This window comes from Lissotriton vulgaris, chromosome 1_2, assembly GCF_964263255.1.
Source record: "Lissotriton vulgaris chromosome 1_2, aLisVul1.2, whole genome shotgun sequence".
In the NCBI taxonomy this organism is placed as follows: domain Eukaryota; kingdom Metazoa; phylum Chordata; class Amphibia; order Caudata; family Salamandridae; genus Lissotriton; species Lissotriton vulgaris.
The window spans coordinates 282423167-282437216 of NC_141686.1; the positions used below are offsets into that span (position 1 = coordinate 282423167).

At 50.5% G+C, this 14050-nt stretch overlaps 1 protein-coding gene across 7 annotated transcripts in view; it reads right to left on the reverse strand.

Annotated features, from left to right (window-relative positions):
* Positions 1-14050, reverse strand: part of SZT2 (SZT2 subunit of KICSTOR complex) — a 1033029-nt gene that overhangs the window by 871742 nt on the left and 147237 nt on the right. For all 7 annotated transcript variants that reach the window (XM_086953216.1, XM_086953214.1, XM_086953218.1 and 4 more), the window contains exon 13: positions 12834-12986. In XM_086953216.1, the coding sequence (XP_086809342.1) occupies positions 12834-12986 (153 nt within the window). The remainder of the gene's footprint in view (positions 1-12833; positions 12987-14050) is intronic.

Here is a 14050-nt window from a genome sequence, read left to right on the forward strand (position 1 = left end):
TCTCTAAAGTAGGGTTCGCACCCCTCACTGACAGCGTCCAGCGCCGTGTCCGTCAAGCTCCAGACCCGGTGACCACCCCCTCCCCCAGCCCCGTTCCTTCCTTACCTTCAGCCGTCATCGGATGACCCGCTTCCTTTTGCGTGATTCAGCTTGCAGGCATGGCTACTAGAGTCTGGAGGTGGGAAGAATGAGGAACGGAAATGGCGGGAGGACAGAGGATAAGCAACAGACACGAGTGGGGATGTTGTGGGTAGCAAGTAGAAATGTGGCACTTAAGTAGGAAGACTGCCTTTATAAACATGGAGGGGAGTTTTTAGCAAACTCAGAGATGCCTACTCGCCTCCGTCCGAAACAAAAGACGTGGCAAAGAGAAACTAAACCAGTGGCCACCCAATTCAGTGCAGTTTGAGTAACTTGAGGGGAAAAGGCGCTATTTTATTAAAAAGCAGTCCTCCACAGCAAGTTCTGTCTAACACTCCAGGAGCACACTGCACAAAGCCTGTGTCTCTAAAGTAGGGTTCGCACCCCTCACTGACAGCGTCCAGCGCCGTGTCCGTCAAGCTCCAGACCCGGTGACCACCCCCTCCCCCAGCCCCGTTCCTTCCTTACCTTCAGCCGTCATCGGATGACCCGCTTCCTTTTGCGTGATTCAGCTTGCAGGCATGGCTACTAGAGTCTGGAGGTGGGAAGAATGAGGAACGGAAATGGCGGGAGGACAGAGGATAAGCAACAGACACGAGTGGGGATGTTGTGGGTAGCAAGTAGAAATGTGGCACTTAAGTAGGAAGACTGCCTTTATAAACATGGAGGGGAGTTTTTAGCAAACTCAGAGATGCCTACTCGCCTCCGTCCGAAACAAAAGACGTGGCAAAGAGAAACTAAACCAGTGGCCACCCAATTCAGTGCAGTTTGAGTAACTTGAGGGGAAAAGGCGCTATTTTATTAAAAAGCAGTCCTCCACAGCAAGTTCTGTCTAACACTCCAGGAGCACACTGCACAAAGCCTGTGTCTCTAAAGTAGGGTTCGCACCCCTCACTGACAGCGTCCAGCGCCGTGTCCGTCAAGCTCCAGACCCGGTGACCACCCCCTCCCCCAGCCCCGTTCCTTCCTTACCTTCAGCCGTCATCGGATGACCCGCTTCCTTTTGCGTGATTCAGCTTGCAGGCATGGCTACTAGAGTCTGGAGGTGGGAAGAATGAGGAACGGAAATGGCGGGAGGACAGAGGATAAGCAACAGACACGAGTGGGGATGTTGTGGGTAGCAAGTAGAAATGTGGCACTTAAGTAGGAAGACTGCCTTTATAAACATGGAGGGGAGTTTTTAGCAAACTCAGAGATGCCTACTCGCCTCCGTCCGAAACAAAAGACGTGGCAAAGAGAAACTAAACCAGTGGCCACCCAATTCAGTGCAGTTTGAGTAACTTGAGGGGAAAAGGCGCTATTTTATTAAAAAGCAGTCCTCCACAGCAAGTTCTGTCTAACACTCCAGGAGCACACTGCACAAAGCCTGTGTCTCTAAAGTAGGGTTCGCACCCCTCACTGACAGCGTCCAGCGCCGTGTCCGTCAAGCTCCAGACCCGGTGACCACCCCCTCCCCCAGCCCCGTTCCTTCCTTACCTTCAGCCGTCATCGGATGACCCGCTTCCTTTTGCGTGATTCAGCTTGCAGGCATGGCTACTAGAGTCTGGAGGTGGGAAGAATGAGGAACGGAAATGGCGGGAGGACAGAGGATAAGCAACAGACACGAGTGGGGATGTTGTGGGTAGCAAGTAGAAATGTGGCACTTAAGTAGGAAGACTGCCTTTATAAACATGGAGGGGAGTTTTTAGCAAACTCAGAGATGCCTACTCGCCTCCGTCCGAAACAAAAGACGTGGCAAAGAGAAACTAAACCAGTGGCCACCCAATTCAGTGCAGTTTGAGTAACTTGAGGGGAAAAGGCGCTATTTTATTAAAAAGCAGTCCTCCACAGCAAGTTCTGTCTAACACTCCAGGAGCACACTGCACAAAGCCTGTGTCTCTAAAGTAGGGTTCGCACCCCTCACTGACAGCGTCCAGCGCCGTGTCCGTCAAGCTCCAGACCCGGTGACCACCCCCTCCCCCAGCCCCGTTCCTTCCTTACCTTCAGCCGTCATCGGATGACCCGCTTCCTTTTGCGTGATTCAGCTTGCAGGCATGGCTACTAGAGTCTGGAGGTGGGAAGAATGAGGAACGGAAATGGCGGGAGGACAGAGGATAAGCAACAGACACGAGTGGGGATGTTGTGGGTAGCAGGGGAAAGCAACAAAAGTGAATGGGGGTTCACAATGGGACTCTAGCCGCAACCCTGGCTGTCAAGATTCCCTGTCTAGCAATGAAACAGAAAATTAACTATAATGAGATAATTGATTCAGCTGCGTCTGTGTGAAAAAAAGAGGCTTCTGAAATCGACTCACCTGCACCTTCTACCGGGGTTCCCTCCAGGCCACGGGAGCCCCGCGGGCGCCGCCATACTTCTTGCCGTCTTCCTTCTTGTTGCGGGGGGCGGGCACTTCCGGCCGGCCGCGCTAGGATTGGCCGGCCGGCCAGTCACGGGGCGGGAAACGGGAAGAAGAGACGCAGTAGTGCCGGCAATGCCGGACCAGACACGGGGGCGTTCCCGGCGTCCCGTGACGTCGGCAAAAGCCAAAGAATGTCGGGAACGCCCCCGTGTCTGGTCCGGCATTGACGGACAGGCCCCTCGTCCAATGGCAAGGCTCCGTTTACGGAGCCAGCCAATCAAGGACGAGGGCCGAACCAAGCCACCCTACAGTTAACATCAGGTTTTCGCCTGCGCCGAAAAGATGCGCAGAGCGCATCCTTCGGCGAGGCAAAACCTAAAAAGGACCAAAGTAAAGAGAACCAACCAATCAGCTACTACCTCCTTCTAGAACCTTCCTGTCAGGAGCCTCAGTCTCTCAGATTTTCGTACGCACCAAGCTAGTTAGGCGCAAACTTGTTAGAGAGATAGGTGAGTCCTTCCAGGGGAGGCGGGAGGGTGCATGTGAATCTATGAAAGACACTAATAATGGATAACTGTAGTTACAGGTAAGTAACGCATTTCTTATCCAGTATTTGGGTGTCTTTCATAGATTCACATGCCTGAATCAGAGTAGCAAGCAATACATTATGCACATTCTGTGATGTACATCATATATGAGTCTGTAGATAATACATATCACGCGACTGCAAATCACCAACATGCAAAATCATGTAGTATCTAGGCATAAAGAAATGTGCATACCAGTAAAGGATGGTGGGTTGTAAGAAGGCTCACCTCACTGGAATAGATGGCGAAGCACTGCTCTGCCCACTGCTGCATCCCTCGTCAGCTCAGTTTCCAAGCAGTAGTGCCTGGTGAAGGTGTGCGGGGACTTCCAGGTCGCCGCTCTACAAATGTCCTTATCGGCACTCCAGCAAATAGTGCCGCAGACGTGGACATAGCTCTTGTGGAATGGGCTTTGACTCGTGCCTCCAAAGGCCGCCCAGCCTTGTCGTGGCAGAAAGTTATCGCTGAAGAGATCCACCTTGATATACTTTGTTTCGTCAGGGGCATGCCTTTTCTTGGTCTGCAAAAGGCAACGAAGAGTTGGGATGACTTTCTGAAGTGTTGTGTCCTGCGATGTAGAATTTGAGACATCTCTTCAGATCTAATGAATGCAGGGTTCTTTCAGCTGTAGTAGTTGGGTTTGGAAAGAACGATTTTAGCACCACTGGTTCGTTAAGGTGGAAGTCCGAGGGGACTTTTGGTATGAAGCGGGGGTTAGTTCGCAGAATGACTCTGTCCTCTCTGAATTGCAAAAAAGGATCTTGGATGGAGAGAGCCTGCAGTTCACTGACCCTTCTGGCAGAGGTTAGGGCCAGGAGGAGGGCCGTCTTCCATGAAAGGAATTTCATATCCGCTTTGTGGATGGGTTCGAAGGGGTGCTTCATCAGTTGGTGAAGGACCACGTTGAGGTGCCACGACGGAGGGATTGGTCTTGGCCGTGGAAAGGATCTGAATAGGCCTTTTAGGAATTGTTTGACAAGCCTGTCCGCCCACAGGGAAGGACCCTTGGAAGTTCTTGTGAACCTGGATATTGCTGCCAGATGTACTTTGATGGACGCATGTGCAAGGCCCGATTGCGCTAGATGCAGTAGATATGGTAGCAGTTGCTGTGGGGTGACATGTAAGGGGTGTAGGTCTTCTGCCACACACCAAACACAGAAACGCTTCCATTTTAGAGCATAGGTCTTATTAGTGCTGTCGGCTCTAGCCTTAGCGAGGACATCTCTACACTCCTGGGGAATGTTCATGTGGCTGAATTCGCGGTACTCAGGAGCCAGGCTGACAACTTCAGAGGGCTCAGGTTCGGGTGGAGAACATGTCCTTGGGACATTGTGAGCAGGGCCGGATGTTTGTGTAGGCGAAGAGGTGGTCGGATAGATAGATGATGAAGTTCCGTGTACCAATGCTGCCTCGGCCAGGACGGGGCGATGAGGATCAGAGTGCAGGGCTCCGACTTCATCTTCCAGAGGACCCTGGGTATCAGTAGAAATGGTGGAAAGGCGTAGGCAAACACGTTCCGCCAAGCGATGAAAAATGCATTCCCGAGGGCTCCTGGTTGGTGAAGCCTGCTTGCGAAGCTTGGGCATTTGGCATTCTCTCTGGTGGCAAAGAGGTCTATCTGCAGGGTTCCCCACTCCGCGAAGATGTATTTCAGTGTCTCCATATCCAATTCCCATTCGTGGGATGGTGACCTTTCCCTGCTTAGGGCGTCCGCCAAGACGTTGTCTTTGCCCGGGACGTATTCGGCTTTGAGCGTTAGTCCATGCTCTAGAAGCCAATTCCAGACTCTCTGTGATTCTTGAGAGAGTGAAAGTGATCGCGTCCCTCCCTGTTTGTTCAGGTAGTGCATCGTCGTGGTGTTGTCTGTCCTGACGAGCACTGGGGAGTTTCGGATGCGTGGAAGGAAAGCTTGTAGAGCTAGAAAGACTGCCCTTAGTTCCAGTAGGTTGATGTGGAGTTTGGATTCCTGTGGCGTCCATTTGCCATTGATCTGGAGTTCTTGCAGGACCGCTCCCCAGCCTTCTAGGGATGCGTCCGTCGTTATTACGTGTGGTTCCGCCAGAAGCAGGAAAGGCAGTCCCTGCGACAGGTGTTTGGGCGACCTCCACCACTGCAAATGATTGACTATAGTTCGTGTGACTTTTATGCGGTCTTCGAAGGATCCCGCAGCTTGTGTCCATTGTCTCGTTAGTTCTTCCTGGAGGGGGTGCATTTTGAGACGGCAGTGTGGAATGAGCATAATGCATGAGGACATCATGCCGAGGAGAGACTTGAAGGTACGGACCGGCAGAGTCTTTCTCGATGCCACAGACGTGGCTAAGGAGATGAGTTTGGTCTTTCTCTCCTGCGAGGGGAAGGCTCTCACGCGTTCCGTGTCCAGAGTCGCTCCAAGGAAAGTGATGACTTTGTTTGGTTCTAGTGCCGATTTCGCTCTGTTGAGGGTCAAGCCTAGGCGGCGGAAAAGATTTAGACAGGCGCTGGAGGATGTGGCTGCGGCTATCGCAGACGGTGCCTTTACCAGCCAGTCGTCCAGGTATGGGAAAACCTGGTGACCCTGTTGACGAAGGAAGGCTGCCACAGGAGAGAGGCATTTTGTAAATATCCGTGGGGCAGATTTGAGGCCAAACGGGAGAACACGGAATTGATAGTGGGTTCTGTAGGAGAGTAGGGTCTGCAATCCTATGATCACCCAGATTTTTTGCTTTTGTTTCACTGCTTTACGACTTTCTCTGGCTGTGGGCCTGCTAATCAGACCCACAGCCTGGCTGTTCTCTTTCTAAATTACGATATGTACCCTAGGTGCATTTACCAATTGGTACTGGGCCACCTTATCAGACCCCGTAACGCAGGGCATAGGTGTACCCAGGGCCGCCAGGGGCTGAAGCATGTATTATGCCACCCCTGGCTGGCCTCCTAAATTTGACACAACTGGCTGCACGACAGCTGGGGCGAAGCCGTGTAATCACCCTTCGCTTTAGGTATAGTAGCTCTATATCTAACCATACAATGGACACCCGAGTTCCTATCAGTCACTCCTATGGCAGGCCTTAAACAATCCTGAAGGCAGAGTGCGTGGGCTCGTGTGAGCTAGGTTCAGGCCCGAGCCGAGCCCGGTTGCAGTTTGCGGAATCAAGACCCAATGGCTGTTCCATGATAACGCGTACCAGAACGGTAACTCCGGTGTCGCGTTATCCAGGCATGTCGAGTAAGGTGTCATACGAATCGGGGTGCTGCCCTCTCACCAATTCTGGCGATGAGGTTAGCATCCCACCCCTCTAGAGGGACACGACATGCACGTAACCGTGAACCCCGGTTAAAGTTAACTGAAGCCTCAGCTCCACAAAATGGATGCTGCCACCACAGACACGAGTCTGACCTCCTGCTGCTGGGAGTCCTTCCAGCGAGGAGCGCTTGGACAAAGGGTTTCCCGTCGAGGGCGGTGTTCGCACCGTCCCAGACAGGGTTTGTGTATTCTGGGTAGGTAGGGCTTTTGCGTGAAGGTGACTGCGGAGTGGCACCCCGGTGCTCACTACGCATCTGCCGGTTAGAACCAGTTCCAGGGGCGACAGCCCTGGCCTGGGGAAAGTCCGGCAGGGGAGAGGGGTGTAACTGCCCCCTTCCTGGTCCCACCCTTAGGGCAGGACCTAGTCATGTACCCACCCCTTTCTTTAGAATAAAGACCGGAGCGGGGACCCTTCCAAATTAGATCATCTTTGATTCAAGAACTACTTTCTACGAAAGGACATTCAAGACTCTTCTCAAGATTTCTCCCTTGTGACTAAGGAGTAGTCACCCCGCATCAGCGGGCACCAACTAAGAACTCTGCGGTTTGCTGTAAGTCCTTCCTCAAGGAATCCGACGGCCCAGCTCGACGAGAACCGGCTTCCCTGGCACCTCTGACCTCTACCCACATCATCAGCTCAGCTGTGATCCGTGGGTGCGACGAGACCTCGAGGGACCGGCCATCATCAGAACCTGCACGCTCTTAAAACCCGCACGACCATCGAGGTAACTCTCTGGTGAGTGCTCTGGGGTCCGAGAAGCCCCGACCCTGAGCCGCTCCAGCACCGAAGTGCAGTCTCCCAGCATCTCCACGATCTGCGTGGGGCCCTTCTGCTCGCTGCTCAGCACGTTGTCTGGTCACTAGCCGCTGGCTTGGGTCCTTCTGTGACGACATCCGAGAATCAGTACTGCTGGTCTGGTTGCTCCAGACTGGCCCTTGCTTCCCTCTTTGCGAGAAGCACCCCGGACCCTCCTGGTCCACTCAAGACGCCCTCTTAGGCCCACCACGTGGCCCTGAGAACTGCCAAGGCTTGTTGCCCCATCCTGGGCCCAGCGACGCCGACAGCATCATCCTTCGTGGGACAGCTCGCACCTCCGCCGTGGTCGCCGATAACGCCTCCTGGTCCGTGAGACTGCAGAGCCTAGCGTCGCCCACTCACCTGGTCGAGGTGGCGGCCAACCGGTGCCTTCCTGGTACCCTCTGACTACTGGCTAGTAGTACGAACTTGGTCCCCTCTGCTTTCAGGTTTCTTCAATCTCCGATCCAGGCTTGGATCTCTACGAACTATTCAGCACTGGTCGCCGGCCAGCAACTCCTTTTCTTCCGGCTCCTGGCTCGTCAGCGAAGACCCCGACGCCTGTAAGACTTGTGCAGCCGCAGCCCTCGTGGCTAGGTAACTCAGCATTTCGGTGCCTGCATAGCCTCCTTACTCTAGGGTCCCGAGTCCCTCGCTTCCGACTTGCCTTATCGGGTCCGCCCGAGACCTTAATCTTTCCGTGTCCTCGGACACTTGTTCCTAATTGTGCACTTGAAGTATTTGCTAAAGAGATTTGGTTTGTGCTTAGTACCCTGTCCTCATAAAGAGTACAGGGCTGTTGTGATTCTTAATAAATATACTGTTTATTTTCATAACACTTGTGTGGTGTCCTTTCACTGGGTGTTCAAGGGGTACATGTGTGGTAAACAGCTGGCTTAACACGCCCTCTCGAGTCTTTAGCCTTAGACTGCTCGTATCCACGCTACTAGGATAGCTGGTCTATAGGTTGACTTACAACCGAACACCATAAGGGTCGTTGGAACGATACATAGCGGTCGCTAGAATAGCGAACGTTGCATATCGGGCCAACTTCTCACAGGTTCCTGCTACTGCGAACCTGAGGTACTTCCTGTGTCCCTTGAGGATAGGGATGTGATAGTAGGCGTCCTGCAGGTCTAGGGACATCATGCAGTCGCCTTCTTCCAGGAGGCCCAGGATTTCTTGCAGTGTGACCATACGGAACAACTGTTTCTTTAGGAACACATTGAACGCTCTCAGGTCGAGGATTGGTCTCCATTTCTTGCCTTTTTTTGTGAATTAGGAGGAAGTGGGAGTAGAATCCTTTTCCTTTTTGGGAGTGTGGAACTTTCTCTATCGCTCTCTTTTGAAGCATGGAAGTTATTTCCTGAAGAAGCAGCGTAGGTGTCTGTGGGACCGTTTGGCTGGTGGTGTCGTTGGGGGAATTGAGACAAATTCTAGAGAATGTCCAAATTGGATGAGTTGTAACACCCACCGGTCTGTTGTTATTTTTTGCCAGTTCTTCAGGAAGAACGTGAGTTTTCCTCCAAGTCTTAAAAAATGCAATGGTGGATGGGCTGGCCATTGGGATGAGTCATTGGCGGTTGCCAGCAGGTCTCTTTTGGTTTTTTCCCCTGTAGGTCGATTTATTGTAGGAAGATTGACGTCCTGTCTGGCCTTGACGCTGTTGGAACGGCGTTTTGCTCTGGGTGTACGGGTAGGAGGACCTGTTCTGGTAGGATCCTCTGTATGTAGATTGTCCTCTTCCTCTGTTACCATGAAAGGACTGATTTCTAAATTGTAGAGTCCCCAGAGCTCTGGCCGTATCTGTGTCCTTTTTGATAGTGGCGAGGGCTTCGTCGATTTTTTGGCCAAAGAGATGTTCGCCATCGTAAGGCATATCTATGATTTTCGTTTGTACTTCCTGACGGAAGGAGGGGCTTTAAGCCAACCTTGTCGTCTTAAAACAGCGGCACCTGCCAGCTGTCTAAAACCAGTCATGGCTACGTCTATATCACAGTCAATTTATTCAGAAGCCGATGTTTGGCCCTCTAGGAGAAGCGAGTGTGCCTCCTCCCGTAAATCCTCTGGTAGGTTAGCGAGGTAGGGCGCGATGTCTGCCCAGAGTTGACGGTTGTAGCGGCCCAGGAGTGCAATTGAATTTGCGACCTTCACCGTCATTGCAGATGTGGTGGAAAAACGTTTTCCAATGGTATCTAGCTTCCTGCCTTCCTTGTCGGGTGGTGTCGATAAAGGAGATGCAGGATTGCGCAAGTTCTTCTGCGCCCCTTGTGTGACCACGGAGTCTGCTTTGGGGTGACCCGTGAGGCATGCTGGTGCCGATGATTTTGCTTTGTATTTTTTATCCAGCCTGGGCACTACCACCGGAAGTGAAGCTGGCGTTTGCATTAGTTGCTTTCCTTGTTTCCATAGGTAGTCAATAATCGGGATTGACCTCGTCGTCTTTTTCGTAGGTTCCTTAAAATCGTAGAGGAAACATGGTCTCCTGGGTTTCCATAGACATATGGAACCTCTTGGCTGCCCGTTCTATGAGGTTATGGAAACCACCAATGTCTACGGGTGGCGACTCCGAAGACTGTGGCTCTGGAGAGGCCGGGGATTGAGCGACGTAGTCCTGGTCTGCGTCAGGGTCTGATTCGTCGTCACGGACTTCCCCCTCTTCTTGATCTCTCTCATCATCGTCGGAAGAGAGAATGTCTTGTGCCGGATCTTGGTCTTTAGAAAGTACCAGTGGAGTAGGCTTATGTTGAGGTACAGGAGCAGGTACCTGTGTAACTGGAGGCGCAGTTGTAGTGGTTTTCTCTGGGAACCGCTCTTTATAGTCTTTGATGAGGAATTGTAGGTCCGAGACAATGGATGCTGGCAGGCACACCATCGGTGTTACTTGTGTGTGCACCCGAGTATGGACAGTCTGTTCCATGTGTTCCTCTACTTCCTGTTCCTCATCTGTGCTTTGGCACTTAAGCACCAATTCTGAAGGACTAGTGGCCTGAGTATATAACTCCTCATCCAGGTCTTCGTCTTGCAATAAGCAGGACGGGGTCAGTTGTTGCACCTTACTGGGTGACGTCATGTCCGGTGTGATTGGCTTTTTTGTTATTTTGATTGTGACATGGGATGTTTGGGCATCAATGGCATGTGAGAGTAGTTCAGACTCTTTCCAAGTGCCTGCGGTCGTCGACGCCTGTGTCGACGGTGCCGGCGTTGTAATCTCCGTCGTCGGCGGTAATTTACTCTTCGTCGACGGTGTGTCCGTCAACGATGCCCTCGTCGACGTTGTCCTCGTCGACAACAATTTCTCCGTCGTCGACGGCTTCGTTGTCGATGTCTTCGACGTCGATCTCGTCGTCGACAGCAAAATCCTAGTCGTCGATGGGACGGTAGACGGCACAGGTCTACTCGTCGACGATGAAGGTGTCGTTCTCGTCGTCGAGGAAGATGCCGACGATGCCGTCGTCGACACTGTTGTCGTCGACGTCGAGACGGTTTTTATCGCTGAGGTGACCATCGACGTTGTCATTGTCGCCGGAATCAGCGGCTGCTTCCTGGGGACAGGAAGGTCCTTGTCAGACACAGGTGGCCTGCCCTCTGAAGACTTTCTAGAGGCCTTCTTAGGAGGGGTGCCTGAGGGGCTAGGCGAGGAAACCCTTGGCCTCTTCAAGGAGAACTGCGAAGCACCAGACACGCTCTCACCTTCTGAAACCAGGTCGCTCTCTGGTTTGTTCTTAAGTCTGTTCAGCCATAGTAAAAGGCGTCCTTCTCGGTCCTTCAGGGTCTTGTTGGAGAAGGTTCTACATATCTTTCAGTCCTTGGCCTGATGTTGGGGGTAGAGGCAGTATATGCAAGTTTCATGTTTATCCTCTACATGAAGCCTTTTTTTACTACAGGAAGAACAGGCTCTAAAGAGACCTTTCTTCTAGCTATCAGCCATAACAAAGAAGTAGTGAAAAAAATTGTTTTTTGTTGAAAGAAGCAAGTTTCCTGAGAAGAACTCCGGTGGAGACTCCCTAGCACAACGTGCGGTAGAAAATCTGAGAGACTGAGGCTCCTGACAGGAAGGTTCTAGAAGGAGGTAGTAGCTGATTGGTTGGTTCTCTTTACTTTGGTCCTTTTTACAAAAGGACACAGATAGGCTACCAAGGTGGGACCCTTGGGCCTACTCTGTTTTGGTCCTTCCTACATAAGGACTTAGATAGGACACTAAGGTGAGACCCTTAGGCCTATTTCTTTATATGTATGTCTATAGGACATTACTTTTTATATACCGGAGGCTCCCGTCTCGACGACGGGGAATGATTCAGGCATGTGAATCTATGAAAGACACCCAAATACTGGATAATCTCAAGGACTCCCAGGAATTACCACCCACTACAAACTTTACTGAGATACAGCTTAGGCCATGCTAGAACAAAGCCCCAAAGAGAACTCACAGTAAGTATTCGGTTTTCACAAGAGGGGTCATACCAAACAAGTGCAGCAAACAAATGATTACAACAACAGAAGAGCCTTATACGCTCAGTTCAGGGATTGCACTAACCCACAGCTCTAGAGATTCACACAAAGGATCATTTCACACAAATGCCACAAAGACACACATGAAGAACACCACCAGGGGAGTATTAGGGTTGCACATCACTAGCCATACCACACCCGAACATTACAGGGTCACATGAGGGCAACAACACATGAAAGCACCAGCTTTCACTTAAAGTGTTGGACATCAACCATACTATATTAAGAAAAAAACATGAATGGATCTTCAAACCCTACAAATGGGACAATGTTCCACAATAGCTGCAGATCGCACAGGAGAGACTAAATCACATCATAGGACCAAGGACTTACTAGAGCTCCATCCACCAGCAACGCTTGAGGTTGCGGATGGATACAGTTCCAGTCAAGACTTCCATAATGTACCTCCCTTCAAGAGCTTTTTTATGAACTGGCTGGTCACTGCAAAGCATCAGAAAAAATCTATAATGCGAACCATCTACCAGAGATCTAAGGCTTGAAGACCTTATTCTAGCCACAGCTAAAAGTACGGACTCACGGGTGGTGCAGTAACTGGACTGCAGAGTACTCACTTAGAGTAGCATCAAATAGGAGATCGTCACAAATTCACAGCAAATATAAACACAGGAGAGGTTACCTCAGACTACTGCTCCAGGGAATCCTATAAGGAACCTTGTGCCAAAGTGAAAGACGCTCATGGAGTGGGTGGGGATAGGAACCATCCCTGATGAGACTTCAGGACTCACAAGAGTTCTGAAAGCCCATATCCCATTTCTCACATTCCTGCAAAAGCTAAGCCTTACTAGCCAGAATCACAGGCAGATACTGTAATTCAACACTAATACTCCTGCTCAGCAACTGATTAACTAAAACTCTATTGTATAATTCACTCTTTGACATGTAAAGGACCTTCGCTAGGTCTCTGAAGGGACAGACTGGTTGCCGGTAATACCCACTTGTGTTTGCCCTTGCTGATAGGCTGACCCAGCTCTGCTACATTTTCAATCAAGGCAAATGGAGCCACATATGGCCTCAATTCCAGCATGCAAATGTGCTAGTACTGGTGGCAAAGACTGTTAGCTGTGGCCTCGGGTTCAGCATCCTTGACAATGGTGGCCTCTGTTGAAAATCTGCAAAATGCTACTGGCCCTGGCAAGGCACTGGACAGCGTTTTACCTGTATATAAGTTTGACATAAGAATATCCTTCCACCAGCACGAAACTGCTCCAGTCTCGAAGTAATGAGGTGAGTGCGGAGTGGGATATTCGGCACTGGATGGTGCTGCAGCGTCCATTGCTGCCGGGGGTGTGAAGGTGCTTTGGGACCGGCCTGCAGAAAACAAACAACAAAAAATTCAAAGACAGAAAGCAATTTATACTGTAGAAAGGCAGAATGTCTAAATACTCCACTGAAAAATTATACTAAATTTCACAGCTTAGATTCCAAAAATGTAAATTAGTTAAAACACACTAAGAGGGAGAAACATGCAAAAATTATTTCTATGCATGGAATGCTGTTGGATTAAATGTTTACTTTCAGAATTTTCAAATGGAATTAGTGAAAAGGCTGAGTTAACAGATTTAATGAGAACTGAATGGAAGCTTTCTACTATGAATCATTAATATCTTTGATGCAATGCATGTCAAAAAGGAAATGTAAAAGATGTAAAGTTCTTTGCCATTAATTATCGTAAGTAAGAAATAGGAAGGGAGCGGGGAGGAGTGTGGATGCCACTTGAGAAAATGGCAACTTGCTACCACAGCGCCATGCCACATTGCACCAATCCACTGTTTTTGCAACCAAGTCAGGTCTGAAAATCATAGGACATAGCGCAACCCCAAATAACATCTGCCTATAGCCAATACCATGGATTAAGCCATCTTACACATTCCAACAAGAAGACGTGAATGGATAAACCTAGCTGACACAGGAGCCCTCGTATTTCAATATGACGGCTTGGGAAGTGATGAAAGACCTAGCCCTCATGACTAACTACGATGATCCTCTGTTGCTCTCTAATTGCAAAGTGAGGGATTTCAACCATAACCTGAAGCGCTCTGACGTACTCTGAACTACCCTGAAACTAAGCTCACTCCCCTTGCATCTGACAGCAATCACCATTCAAACAGTGCTCCTTACTTCCATCCTCGTAGCGCCCCACAACTGCAACCTATTCATAGCAACTCATGTTGCAGGCCCTTCACATCAGACATGTCAGCAGCGTCAGCCTGCAAGGCTCGCCAAAGCAGTGCTGGAGCTTGTTTAATCACTAAAAGAGGCCCATTCATTGGCTTCCATAAACAAGACAAGCCAAAACGTCAAGCTCTGGGAAATTTAGAGCATGGTGCTCACAAGAAAATAGGTCCCAAAGACCCACGCATGTGGTCTGTACA